Raw genomic sequence first — 14,116 nt, forward strand, 5'->3', positions numbered from 1 at the left:
CAAGATGGTGGTTGGGATGCTGCAGAAGATGCAGGTGGTTCATCACGAGTCTGACGGTTTCCCAGTTTGTCTCAACCATGCTGTGAGCACAGAGAAGAAAGGAGTTGATGGGTCTATGTATGGGGAACTTGAATAATGATGTGCAGAGAGACTCCAAATTCACATACAGTGGGAGTGAAATGCGCACAGTTGCAGAAAAAGATGGACACCACCAGAATTGTTCGCATCCATTCTGTCATTATCTTGCAACATACTGACAAGACAGAGGACTGAGTAGAAATTTCTCCAGAACAACTGTCTGCAGCCTCAATCGAAAGGTGAGCTGAAGAAACAGGTTGGCTGGTATCATCCCCAACCTCATGTCACTGTTTGGCCTTCTCATATTGATGTCCATACACAAGCCACGTACCACATGATGGACCAAGGCATCATAGGACTGATTTTTGCTTGTTTCATAGGAAACAAAACCACAAAGACTGGTCCGGTACTGCACTTGCTTTCAATCCATTCAAGACCCAAGGAGCTCAGAATACGAGAGAATTGAAATCCCAATCCCTATTTTGTGCCTCATATCACCATTGGGAAAGTGTGCTTCAAGTCGGCAGACTGCCGAAGATCCCGCATCAGGAAGAAGCTTGTGCCTATAGGAGGATTCACAGACTTACACATCTGGACTCATTAACTAAGATCCATAACGGCTTGGTATTCACCAAGCATTTATGCAGTCAAATGTTCGAAGCCTGTGAGCCCCTACTGCAATGGATGGAGAACATACTAGAGCAAAACCAGGCAGCATCTACAGGAGTTGGAACAAGAAAAGGAAGGTCTTATGGAACCGCTGTCTTCCCTAGAATAAAGCAGAAGGACAAAAAATGAGTAGATGAAAATACTTGGCATACAATAATTTATAATACAATAATTTATAAGCTAAATTAATTTCAAAGAAGAGAAAGTTGGAGGACTCACATTATATAACTTCAAGACTTCTTATAAAGTTGCAATAATGAAGATACAATGGTATTCATGGAAGACTAGACATATAAATCAAAGGAACAGAAAAGAAAAATGCAGAAATAAACCCATGATTATAAGGCTGACTAAGTTTGACAAAGTACAAAGATGGTTCAGGGAAGGAAAGGCAGTCATTTTGGCAAATTGAACTTATACAGGCCAACAAAATAATAGTCCCTCAAAAATGCTTCTTGGATTTAATGTAAGATAGAAAATCTTTTAGAAAAATATCATATGAGAAAAATCTTCAGGAGATGTTTTTAAATTTCAGCCAAAAAGGACAATCCAGAAGAAAACAAAAGATATATTAGACTTCACCAATATTAAACTTTATTTTATAAAGAAAAAAGAATAAGAAGATAAATTATTTGAAACCCTTTTAGTATCTGATATCTGGTAAATATGGAACAATAAAATATGATCAAAATTCAAAAATAATCCCAGAAGGAAATGAAGAGAGATATACATTTTCACAATATATAGATGGCAGGTATTGTTATGAAAATGTGTTGAACTTCATAAGTCATTGAGGAATGCAAATTAAAACTTCAGTGTAGTATGACATATACTTAACAGGATTGCTAAAGAGATAATAGTGAAAATACCAGATACTATTAAGGATGCAAACTATATTTCTCATACACTAATGACAAGGATGTAAAATAAAGCTGCTCCCTAGAAGAATTTGGAAATTCTTCCTAAAGTTAAATGTATGCAACATATGGCCCAGAGGTTGCACTGCCTGGGCACACAAAAACTTTAACAAAATGTTTCACGGTGTCTTCATCTGAGATAGCCTCAAATAAGAGACAGCCCAAGTAGGTAAGTAGTTGAACAAACCATTCCTACCATGGACTACCATTCTGTAGTATAAAGAAACCAGCTACAGATATCCCACTTAGACGAGCCTTGAAATATATTATAGTAAATGAAAGAAAGGTAATATCAAAAGGTAACTTGCTGTACAGTTGCATTTTATAGCATTTTTAAAATGTTGGAACTATGAAAGGGAGCAATGAATGGGTTAATGATTTCCAGTCTATAGGATATGTATTACTATGACATTATGGGATAAGAGTTCATTTAGGCTGATGAAATAGTTTTGGGTCTTGTTTCTAGTGCTCAGCACATAAAACTATTCCCAGGCTAATGTTTCATTGACTTGTAAACACAAACAAAAATTTGTGTAAAGTCCAGTGGTAGTAAATATTATATCATTATCATGATGTTGGTTCGGAAGTTATAGAGTTGTAGATCGTACAACTAGGAGAAACTGAATAAAGGACGTGTGGAATTTTTTATCCTGGTTTTATAATTTCTGCTGTTTATAATTATTGTAAAATGAAAATATATTTACCAAAAAGAGTCCTAGAATAGAGCATTTCGGTTAATATTGCCTCCAAAATCGTTCAAAGGACTTGACTCTCATTCTGCTAGTGTTTCTGGTGCATGCTGAGACACAGGAAGGCTTCAGGCAGCAAGCAGGATTCATTACCTTTGCTTAGGTTCCCCCAAAATGATTGGTGGCATGGGCCATTGCTGAGATTAACAGCCGTCTCAAGCAAACCCAGGCAAGCAGCAGTTTATCCTGGCAGAGAGCGAAAGTGAGATGCCATAAAACCCTAAGAAAATTCCCACCTCAGACACACATAAGTGAGAAAATATATATCGTAAAAGAATGCATTCTGTTGAGTGTTCAGTCTGTCACTCAATATTCTTTCTAAGCTGTGTAACAGGAGCCCCATGATCACTCAATATTGTCAGATAACAGTCGACCACATGCAATAGTTAGGGACAAAAATATGAACTTAGTAACAAAATATATAAATTGATCTGGAAATAAGCAAGCCACACAGTCAGTTTTATTTCTTGGGTTGCTTTCTGGATCCCACCATGCAGATGCTCAGGGAACTGTAAGTGTAGTGTTACCCTCTGAGGATCTTTGGTATTGAACCGCAAAGGGATCTGAAAGAATCAAACCGTGCTGCTGGTGTTGTGGGAGAGCACAGCAATCATTCTAGCAGCTCTGGGCGAGACATCGGTGTTGGAATCCTTGCTCAGCAAAGTGTATGTGTGTTCCTTCTTTTGTGTATGCTCTGGTTACTTCAGAGCATTTCCTAACTTACATGCTTAGATAAGATTTTTTTTAAATATTTATTTATTTATTAGGTATACAATATATTGTGTCTGTATATGCCAGAAGAGGGCACCAGACCTCATTACAGATGGTTGTAAACCACCATGTGATTGCTGGGAATTGAACTCAGGACCTTTGGAAGAACAGGCAATGCTCTTAACCACTAAGCCATCTCTCCAGCCCTTAGATAAGATTTTTAATTGGCCTGACTACTTTTCATTCATCAATTATTATTTTAGATGCATGTTTATAGTCTAATGAGGGAGACAAAAAAGGGTGTGGACTTGGGTGGGTAGGAAAGTGGGAAGAATCTGGAAGGACGTTGAGAAGGGAAACTGTAATACTGCAGTCAGACTATATTGTATAAAAAAAATCTATTTTCAATTAAAAGCAATTTTAAAAGATTGTTCAATGGGTTAAAGGTGCTTGCCTCCAAACCTGAAATCCTGAGTTTAATCCCTGGGACTCATATGATCAAACGACAAATTGTCCTTTGACGTTCATGTACATATACTATGGCATATGTGACTTCCCACATCATGCACACACATATACATGCACACAAATAAATACATACATATATAAATTCTAAAATAAAGAAGGAGCATAGAAATAATAGACCATCCTATTTCACAGGTTATTGTAAAGATTATGGTAATACTTGTGCAGTACAGTTAGAATATTGCTTTGTGCATGACAAAAGATTTGTTTGTTTAACTGTTGTTCATTGGCCTCAGACCTGTGTGGCATAAGATCCTCATCCCTCCTTAAATCTGCTTTGCTACCACTATGACCATATGCTATTAGATAGGCATTTCCCATGATGAGAGCCTGTGAAAAGGGTTCAGAAGGTGCTACTGATGGTCTAACACTGGAATATGTGTCTTGATTGTGTCTCACCACCTACACAGTCTAGAGTCAGGTGTATCTTTCTTTACAGAAAGCAAAGTTAAGATAAAAAAAAAAGATGGGAAAAGGGAAGCAAATATTGGTGCTTTAGACACACTAGGGCAGCTTGTAAGTAAACCTAGAAATGACACTTTTGAAATAAGACTTTAATTTCTCTTCATATGTTGTGTGGAAACTCATATGGATGTTTTCCAACACTTCTCCCACCTTGTTATCTAATGCCTTTATGGTATCTGCCACCAGAAACCAGCCCCGCCCACAGTAACAGAGCCCTGCTTGCCTCTCTCATCTCCCAAGACAATTTATTCATCTGAATCGCAGAGAAGATGTCCCTTGAGGCTGACATTGAAGCACCTGCAGATTTGTGGGGGACAGTTTGATACGCGGCTCGGTCTCACTTACTGCTCTGGGAACCTCAGGCAAGGAAAGAATTGAAGTGAAAATGTTGACAGCAGTTCCTTATTTTTTCCAAATTCTTTCAGAGCGAGTGTGATCATATTCCCTGGGAGCCTTACCTGGGTTTGCCACAGTTCAGTAAAGAATGCTTTTCTATATCGTGTTCTGAAGGAAGAACTGAAATGCGTTGCAACAGGCAATGGCTGAGGCAAGAGATGGGCTTCTGTATCAGCATCCACTAGTGACAGGATTACAGTGGTCTTTATAGAAGTAAGACTAGCAGGCCAGCTCCTCTTGGATGAAGGATGCCTTTCAGCGTCTAGTACTCTGAGCATAGTATCAAGTGTGGGATTCCTTACTGAAGCTGGGCATTGAGTTAGGGTCAGTAAGGAGACATTGGCGCAGACGTTGGCTTCATACTGCTCTATGATGGATGGAGGACACGATGAAGTAAAAGACCTAAGCTGGGTTCTCCCCCTCTAGTACAGAACAGCCTGTTTTTCTCATTTCTCCTGAACTATTTTTAATGATTAGTTCGAAAAGAACTTACAATTTTTGGATCTTATATATTCAAATGCTTTCTTTGATCATATTTTTTGATAGTTCTTTGCCCTTTTGGTTGGCCTTGAATTTTTTATTCTTTGATTACACAATACAATCCTTAAATGGAGCTGGCAATAGTGATTTCTGTAGAAATCATTATGTTTCTGCAGTATTATAAAATCGCTCTCTATGTTATCTAAGAAGCTATGCCAAGTTTTAGATCTGGAGATAGCCATAATTAAAGTCCTAAAATAGAGTCATGGATGGAGGTTGACATAACAGCAATGATCTGATTTTCCTCAGGTTATACCACAAAATATTAACCTTTATGACTTTTTACTGTCTTGTCTGCCTTGAATTTAGCCAATGGCCATTTTGTATGCTTTGCTGAAATCTTTGCTTTAACCTTTGTTCTTGAGATTTAGTTTGTGGTTGACAGTGTTTTCAATCCAGTATCGGGGTGCTAAACTCATACTGCAGAGTTCAGTCTTCATAAGAACAAACAATTTTAAAGGGAATTTCATAACTTAAAATAACTCAGATGTATACCATATTGAAATCATAAACACATAAGACAGTGGTTCTCAGCCTTCCTAATTCTGTGACTCTTTAATACAGTTCTTCATCTTATGGTGACTCCCCAACCATAAAATTATTTCATTGTTACTTCATAATTAATTTTGCTACTGTTATGAATCATAATGTAAATATCTGTCATGCAGGATATCTGATATGCATACCCCAAGGGATCGCAACCCACAGGTTGAGAACCATTGACATGAGAGAAGGTAAAAATTCTGCCAGAAATTTAGCATATTTGAATCTATCCTTCCAACCTCTTTTTCTGTGAGAGTCCTTTATAAATAAGACACAATTTTCATAATGTTTCATAACCTATATTTTACAACTAATACTCCCTTGTGCTTTCAAGTTTCTAGCTTGTTAAGACAGAGTTAATACTATTATTTTATAAATTAACACAATTAATTCACTGTTAGGTAATTTCTGATATTATAGTTCCTATAAATATCTTTATATTAAATTGCATATCAACAATTCTTTATCAGTGATTCCTAGAATAAGGACGAACCCTTCCACTGATTTCGATATATTCTATTATTTAGGGTCCCTAGAACATGTTTCTCTTCTAGACTTCTTCCCAATTATCCAGTTCCTTGTATGCTGATCTTTGCCATTAATATTTATCCAAAATTTTAAGTGAATATATTCTTGGTATTTTAACTTTCAGTCTTTATTATAAAGAAAGAAGCAATCAGGCTATCTTTTAGAAGAGACTTTATGTTTCTATCCAAGAATAGGTGTTTTTAATTCCAGTGTTCTAAAGTTGTGTTCTCAGAAGCCAAATGATTATACATATGAAATTAAGCAATCTGTTTCCTGCTAGCGAGATAACATGTATTTTCCATTCACTGATAGATTCAAAATAAATCATGAATATACCAATACTGGGTACTAACATGTTGCTGTAATGTTTGACTAGCAGTAAGGGCTAGCTCAAGGAAAGTCTGTGTAGGGCAAATGGCTTAGGTATGAAAGCCACATCGCAGTATCATGATATTTTTATAGAAAATATTGTTTTCATACAATATTCCCGCATCTCCTCACAGATTATACCAACCTGTCCACCAATCCAACTCTGTGCCCCCCCCCATTCTCTCTCAAACAAACAGGAAAATAAAAAGACAAACAAAATGAGCAAACTAATAAAGCAAGAACGTACACACTCAGAGACGCACAGAGGCACACACACACAAAACCCAGTTAGTGGAGTTAGTGGTGTTTAAGAAGAGATGAGCATCCTTGGGGCGAAATCTTCTTGGAAGTGTTTCCTTGAGGTCAGTGCACAGAAGCTCTGTGTTCCAGAGATGACTTAGGTTGCATCTCATTCTGGCCAAAACTTGGTCATGTGCAAGAATCTTCCAGAGGGATGGCAGGGTCACAGAGATCAGCTGAGGGTTGGCACTGTGAGAAGGAGAAGAGACCCCCTGGTGAGGATGCAGGCTCAGGAGCAGCTGAAGGTCCAGGGTCAAAGGGGCCGGTCAGAGAAGTTGAGGCTCAGCACAATGAAGAGTGATCAAGAGAGGCTATTGGCAAAAATGCAGCCCAGCTGCAGTAGGAGACTCTAGAATTGTTACAGATACTACTGGAGCTGGTCTAAGCCTGATTCTCACTGTGTGTGCTATGGCAAGCCCTTGGAGCCAAGAAGATTGTGAGTGAATTACAGACATTAGACACTAAGTTATTTGCACTGAGTTCATTTTTCTTTGTTCAGTTTATGACTATACCCTGCTTATTCCTCTTAGAGTAAGAAAGCATTTATTTATATTTTTCAGAATCTCATAGTTGAGAGACTGAGAAGTTTTAAAGAGATTTTGGATTTTAAATAGACTTGAAATGGATTTTAAGGAGATTGAACTTTTAAAATACACAAATTTGTAAAATCTGGAAGTTTTAAGGTTTTAATGTTTGATATTGTGATATTTATTAATGTGAGATTGGGGATGAACAGAAAAATAAGAGTTGTTGTAAACGAATGTTGTATTGATTATGCCAAGTTGACAAGGGGTCAAGTGTCCTGGCTAGTTTTTATGTGAACCCAAGCTACTATCATCAGAAAGGAGAAAACCTTAACTGAGAAAATGCCTCTGTAAGATCCAGCTGCAGGCAAGCTATAGAGAATTTTCTATTAGTGATTGCTGGGGGACTCCTCTGGTTTATGGTCCTGGTTTATGGTCTGTAAGAAAATGGGCTGAGCAAGCCATGAAGAACAAGTAATCAGCCCCTCTATGGCCTCTGTATCAGCTCCTGCCTCCAGATTCCTGCCTGTTTGAGTTCCTGTCCTGGCTTCCTTTGATGATGAACAGGGATATGGAAGTGTAAGCCAAATAACCCCTTTTCTCCCCAGGTTGCTTCGGGTCATGGCTTCGTCACAGTAATAGTCACTGTGAGTAAGGCAGAAAGCAAGTTTAGTGTCTTCCCACTTGGTAACGGTCAGGTGACTACAAATTCCATCTAGCTGGAGAATAAGACTACAGTTAGCATCTTCGCAATTCAAAGCCAAAATGTTTTCGTTTCCAACCTTAGAACTCATTGGATTTTTTTAATTCAAAGGTAAATAAACATTTTAAATGATTGAATGAATGAATCTGACAAAATAATTCAATAAGATATTGAAGCTAGGTGAATTTAAATAATTAAGCAGACAAGCCCTGTCTCTTTATCAGTGTCTTGATATATGGAGTCAATTATGCCCCATTTACAGTGACCTAAAAATACCACCTAGCAGAACAAGTAAATTATTGATCAGCATGTCACCTACAGTAAAGGTCAAAAAATGACTACGGAAAAAACTTAGCCTTGATATGAATAATGTTTATGGTGTCCTAGGCTTTCAGTATTGTGCAGTTACTTGAAAGTCACTAACATTTGGAATGTATGCAATCACTTAGCAATATTTCCAACACTAATAATATCTCTGATTTGTGTTTTTCTTTTAAGGTAATACGAGATACTAATATATAGAATATAGAATGTGGATGTTGTCAACAGTCGTTTCCTGCACACTTTGGGAAGATGTCATTAAAAGTTAAATTTACACCACAAAATTGGGCTTGTATACCTTGCTAATTGGTTTGACAGCTTACAGAGTACCGTAGGGAGAGAATGCTATTCAGTAACTACATTTGGTCTTAGCCTTCCCGGAAGGAGCTCTCTCCACTCACTGCGATTCTGTAAATATTTCATGAACCAACATAGAGTAATATGCTAATGCCAGGCTCCTACCCAGTGAGCAGGTGCATGCAGTGTGTTTCGTCTCGGGTACACCTGTTCTTGTGGGGTCAGGCCTGCCGTTCTGAGCTCGCTCTCCCTTTCTTCCTCCTATTAGTTCCTCCTGAACCAAAAATGGTGAGTGAGAGCCATCATGAGCGCCTGGCCGCCCCGCCAGTCACCACTGCTGCGACTGTTGTCCCACACAACGCCACTGAGCCAGCCAGTCCCGGGGAAGGAAAGGAAGATGCCTTTTCGAAGCTGAAGGAGAAGTTTATGAACGAGCTGCATAAAATTCCACGTGAGTATCCTGTTTTCACTTGGCTACAAAGAAAATACTGAATTGATCATTAGAATCATTGGAAAATCATCAGAACTCAATATCCTGTTCCTCGTGGTAGAAACATATGTCGTCCTCCAATAACAAATGACGGGATTTTGGAAATGAAATAAGATTTTTTTTCTTTAACTGTGTCTTATAAATAGTAGCATAGTTTATAACAAAATTTTTTGTGTGTATTTAATGTAGGTGGGTCCTTCAATTTCTGTTTCCCTGAGAATAGTACAGTAATGCCTCTATGTTGTATCATATGTAGTTCAGATTTGTGTCAAAGGAATTGTTAGATAGGAAAGATTACATTACCTGATACTTTCCCACTATTACAAGTTTGATTTTCTTACCTTGGTTAATGTCTTTTAAAATTTGTTTTCCCTTCATTAATTTGTCAATATTTCAAAAGCTTTCACTCGCTTCTAATTTTGTATTTGTCAATTAGAAACACAAAGCCTATAGCTAAACTTATTTGAGTGAACCTCATACAAATCTAATCAGTAGCATTTGGTTTTCCAAATTTTATTTGTGTGTTTACAGATATGTTTACTGTGTATAATACAGTATTTTGTGCTATAAATACTATTGACTAAATCTTACTAAGTAGCCAATGTAGTACCTCACATACAACCATTTTTACAGACAGCATCCAACATTCACTGTGTTAACATAATTCAAGATTCCTACAGCCAATGCACGCACGTGCACACACACACCACACACACATACACACACACACATACACATACACACACAATGTTCACACACACAGTAATAATAATAAAATAAAAAACTAAGGTTAATGTGGAGTATTTTCTTTCTTAGTATTGTACACGGGATTGTCTTCCTGGTTTATTGAGCACGATCCTAATTAGTCTTAATAATAAAAACCCAGAATCAAGTATCAGGTAAAAGTTGAAAGGTCAGAGAAGCAGAAAAACAGCCACAGTCACCTCTTACCTCTCCAACTCCTCAGGTCAAAGGAGCCTAGCTTCTGTCTCCGCCCTGCCTTCTCACTTCCTCTCCCTGCCCAGCCATATCACTTCCTGTCTGCACAGTCCTCCAGACCTCTATGGTTGACTAGTGCCTAGCTCCACCCTCTGATGTCCAGGCAAGCTTTATTTGTCAGAACACAAACAAAATATCACACAAGCTGATCTTTGAGATAGATAGTGCATATAAACAATGCTGATCTTTGTGCATTAATACGTTCGTTTCACTTTACTGAATCTATTCATTTCTTCTAAAAGTTTGGTAATGGAATTTTTAGGTCTCTTTCATGTGCAGACAAGGAAGGTCTTTCTTTCTGCCCACTTTGGGAGTCTTTTGTTTGTTTTTCTTGCCTTATTATTCTGGTTAAGACCTGCCATACTAACTTGGTTTCTGCGTTTTAAAGGAGATACTCTCAAGTATTAACTCTGGGTCCATCTTGTGTGCCCTTTTTCATATTGAAGTATAATTCTTCTCTACCTAATTGGTTGGCCATCCTGAAAGACTATTTGATTATTTTTTAATTATTTTTTTCTTTTGAAATGATCATATTGTTCTACCCTTTAACCTATTGACGTGATCAATTGTATTTATTCATTTGCAAAGATTAAACTGCCCTTGCTTCCCTGAAATTAATCACAAATCATCATGGTGTTTAATCTTTTTTACATGCCATTGAAATGGGTTGTTCAGAAAACGCCCTGAACGCAATTCCTGTGACCAGGAGTATTGATTGGCATATAGTAGTTTACTGTGGGGTTTTTTTTTTTGTGGGGGGGGGAGGGTGTGTGTTTTTTTATTTCAGGGGATTATGTTTGTTTGGTTTGGTTTTCTTTTTATTTCTCTCTGTCTCTTCCTTCCTTCCTTCTTTTCTTTCTTTTTTGTAAATTCTTTGACTTTCAGACCAGTGATGCTGGCCTCTTAAAATTGATTCTAAAGTATTCATACCATGAACAGCAGAAGCTGAATCTGTGTAGCAAAAGATACAGTTATTGGGACCTGATGTACCCAATGAAGTAAAATGTGTCTGTTAAGAAGAGAAGATAAACAAACTATTAGAATATTACAGATGGGCGATATCATTTATAAAGATGTATCTGTAATAACCTCTCATGCCTCAAAGATTAGAAATGCGTTGATTTGCCCACACGATTCACAAATTCAACTTCCTCTGAAGCATGCTCTAACAGGGCTGTTGGTGATGACTGCTCTCAGTAGGAAGCTCCAGAAGGGAAGAGCTGGAGATGGAGAGATGGTCCAGTAGCCCAAGCCATCTCACTTCCCTTTATGCTCTACCGCCCAGCTAATGGACTGATACAAAATTGGAAGTGCTTTTTATATAACTTTAATGTTAGAAATTCAAGGTATACAACATATGCATGCATTAGAGATACAAACTCCGGCTTGAAGAACATTTTACCCACATAGTTGCCATAAGAGAAATGCGTTATAAAACGATGGAAGAAACAGTGAGCCACATCTCCTGCCTTGTGCTCAACCGTCTCCTGTAGACGAGTAAATAGTATGAGACACACAGCCAGCCTGATAACCATCAAGCTGAAATGTGCTCCCGGTCAGCATCAAGACTCATTTCCTCATCTCGCATGTCCATACAATGTCATCTTCCTATGAAGGATTAATCCCACCACAGTATTTACAACCGTAACCCCTTTTAACTCACCCAGAGTTGCCATTGTTCTCCCTAACTCTTGCTCTTTTTTTCGCTCTATTATTTAGCACCATCCACAATAACAGGTATTCCTCATGACTGGGTTTTTAACTAATCTGAATCCCTCCAAAATAATAAAAGTTCTATGAAGGAAGGAAGTTACATATGTTTTCTGAGTAGTTACGTCATTCATCCTGACTGGTACCTAGAAGGCTCTCCACCTGTATTCAATGAATGGATGAATGAATGAATGAATGTCAAGTCAACTTTTACACCGCACATCCCCTCTTAGACTATGAAGCCTCAAGATGCTAGTGAATGAAAACACAGATTTTACATCGCAAGTGTTAAAACTTCGTTTCCATTCTAACCAGTGCCTTTCACCTTTAAAAGCAAAGTAGTAAAAAAAAAAAAAAACCAAAGTAGTTCCATCTTTATGGTGTCCCACAAGTCTTTCTCGCAGAGATTCAGTTCTTAAATCTTTTCTTCTCTGTTCATCAGTAGGAAAATAATCAACCAGAAATAAGTACATATGAAATCTCTTGCTTGGAGAATCCCTTGTTAAGGACCTGTGCAACGTATTATATTCATAGTGTTTTCCTTGGTGTTATAAGAAGAAACAAGTAAATATCTGAAATATTTTAAAAGTAAATAGGTTTTAGAAAATGGCATTTTGATACAGTCATGCGGTTCTATTTAAAAAATATCTAGCAGTAAACATGCTCCATTTTCATTTTAATTCATCAAAGTTTTTACTGCCCGTGTAATTGAAATTTCTAATGGGATTTTCTTCAGATAGGAAACAACAATGAACAAAATAAAATAAGTCCCTAAGCTCAAATTCCTTTGGGGCCTATGCTATATAAAGGTGACACTCTTGACTTGACGTAACACAGTAAGATGCTAATGACAGGTAACAAATTAGAATATCAATCGATTTTGGTCTCTGAGCTAAAGCTTGGCTATCTGGCACATGTGGGTTTTGCAAAATTGATAGCAACCAGCTTTAGTCTGTCACTTGAAATTCCCACTTGGAATTAGAGAGGTGTCACAATGGCAAGGAGGATGCATGTCATTAGTTAGGTAATCTACGCATATTCAAACCAAATTGCCTGATGGTATCATCCACCACACTGTGGGGCTTACATTTAAAAAGAAAAGAGAGAAAGAGAGAGAGAAGAAAAGGAAGTTGTAAATGCTCTGAGCACTTTTATCTTTCAATTCATTCTGCACACCGTTATCTAAATGAAGCAGACAAGGATTTTCAGAATGCTTCTTTATTTTGCAACTTTGATTTTGATGTGGCTAAGGCCACGGTTGCTTTGTAAAGCATGAACGCATGTCATCCAAATAGCTACAATTAAGGTTTTGATATTCATGAGCTCCTTGAAGTAGAATGTACCTTTCTTCAGCAAAAGAACCAAATGCTCACCCTCAGTCCAGAAAAAGGGTAAGGGTAGCTGCGTTATTGATGCAGAAACGTTTGGTGATAAGCACTTTAATACAGGAATAAACACAATTTATGGGCATAGGCTGCCCAAATCTAAGTCCTGTATCTACAGCACATTGTGACCTTGGCATATTAATTAATCTTTTTTATTCAGCCATTCCCTCCTGCTACAAAGATAGGATCTTAAATAGTCTTCTTGTCTCTAGGCTGGTGTGCGAAAGCGTTGGCTGTACCGAATGTGGCAGGATGTCTAGCACGGAGAACGCACACTTTAAATGTTAGCTATTGTTAAAGTCACACGGTCGTTTTAACAAGCTTCTAGTGCTATTTTAGAAAAGCCCTCTCTTCAGGTCAATCACCCAGACTGAGAAAATTCCAGAAACTTTGCAGCTGAATATATATGCGTTGTAGTCTAAGCCCATTTCTGTGGTCCCTGTTCCAGGGAAGATGATGGAGGCTTTTCCTCCACCCCTCATCTTCTCCAACCTTCCTTTTACATTTCGGCTGACCTTCCCTTTTCTCACTCCCTTTTGCCTGCTGTGTGCTTGTAAGGCACAGCAGAGGGTGCTCAGCTAAGTTACATATGGCATTGGTGCTAAAAAGGAATCCAATGTGCTTGCTCCACACTCTAAAAAGTTCTTCCTTGTTCAAACTACTTTTCTGTCTTCTTCCTTTACATTTCCACCGGAGTTAAAAACATTAAAGTTAACAGTTAAAGACCCTGTTTTATAGTCCGGCCTTTAACAATCCAGTGGCTCTGCTCTGATTTCTGTCTTTGAGCACTGTTAAATCTGTCTTCTTTATATTCACCGGCTACATCTGGATACGCTGAGAATTAGTGTTGAATTTCATGCAGTGAGCTATTTCTGCACATGACCACTGTTGCCTTAC

At 37.9% G+C, this 14,116-nt stretch overlaps 1 protein-coding gene and 1 pseudogene across 3 annotated transcripts in view; both read left to right on the forward strand.

Moving 5' to 3' along the window:
* Syt1 (synaptotagmin 1) overlaps window positions 1-14,116 on the forward strand; it is a 492,018-nt gene that overhangs the window by 294,266 nt on the left and 183,636 nt on the right. For all 3 annotated transcript variants that reach the window (XM_075954765.1, XM_075954767.1, XM_075954766.1), the window contains exon 4: window positions 8,904-9,086. In XM_075954765.1, the coding sequence (XP_075810880.1) occupies window positions 8,921-9,086 (166 nt within the window). In that variant the 5' untranslated portion in view covers window positions 8,904-8,920. The remainder of the gene's footprint in view (window positions 1-8,903; window positions 9,087-14,116) is intronic.
* Window positions 5-856, forward strand: LOC142838848 (lys-63-specific deubiquitinase BRCC36 pseudogene; annotated as a pseudogene).

Source organism: Microtus pennsylvanicus, chromosome 20 (assembly GCF_037038515.1).
Source record: "Microtus pennsylvanicus isolate mMicPen1 chromosome 20, mMicPen1.hap1, whole genome shotgun sequence".
Taxonomy (NCBI): domain Eukaryota; kingdom Metazoa; phylum Chordata; class Mammalia; order Rodentia; family Cricetidae; genus Microtus; species Microtus pennsylvanicus.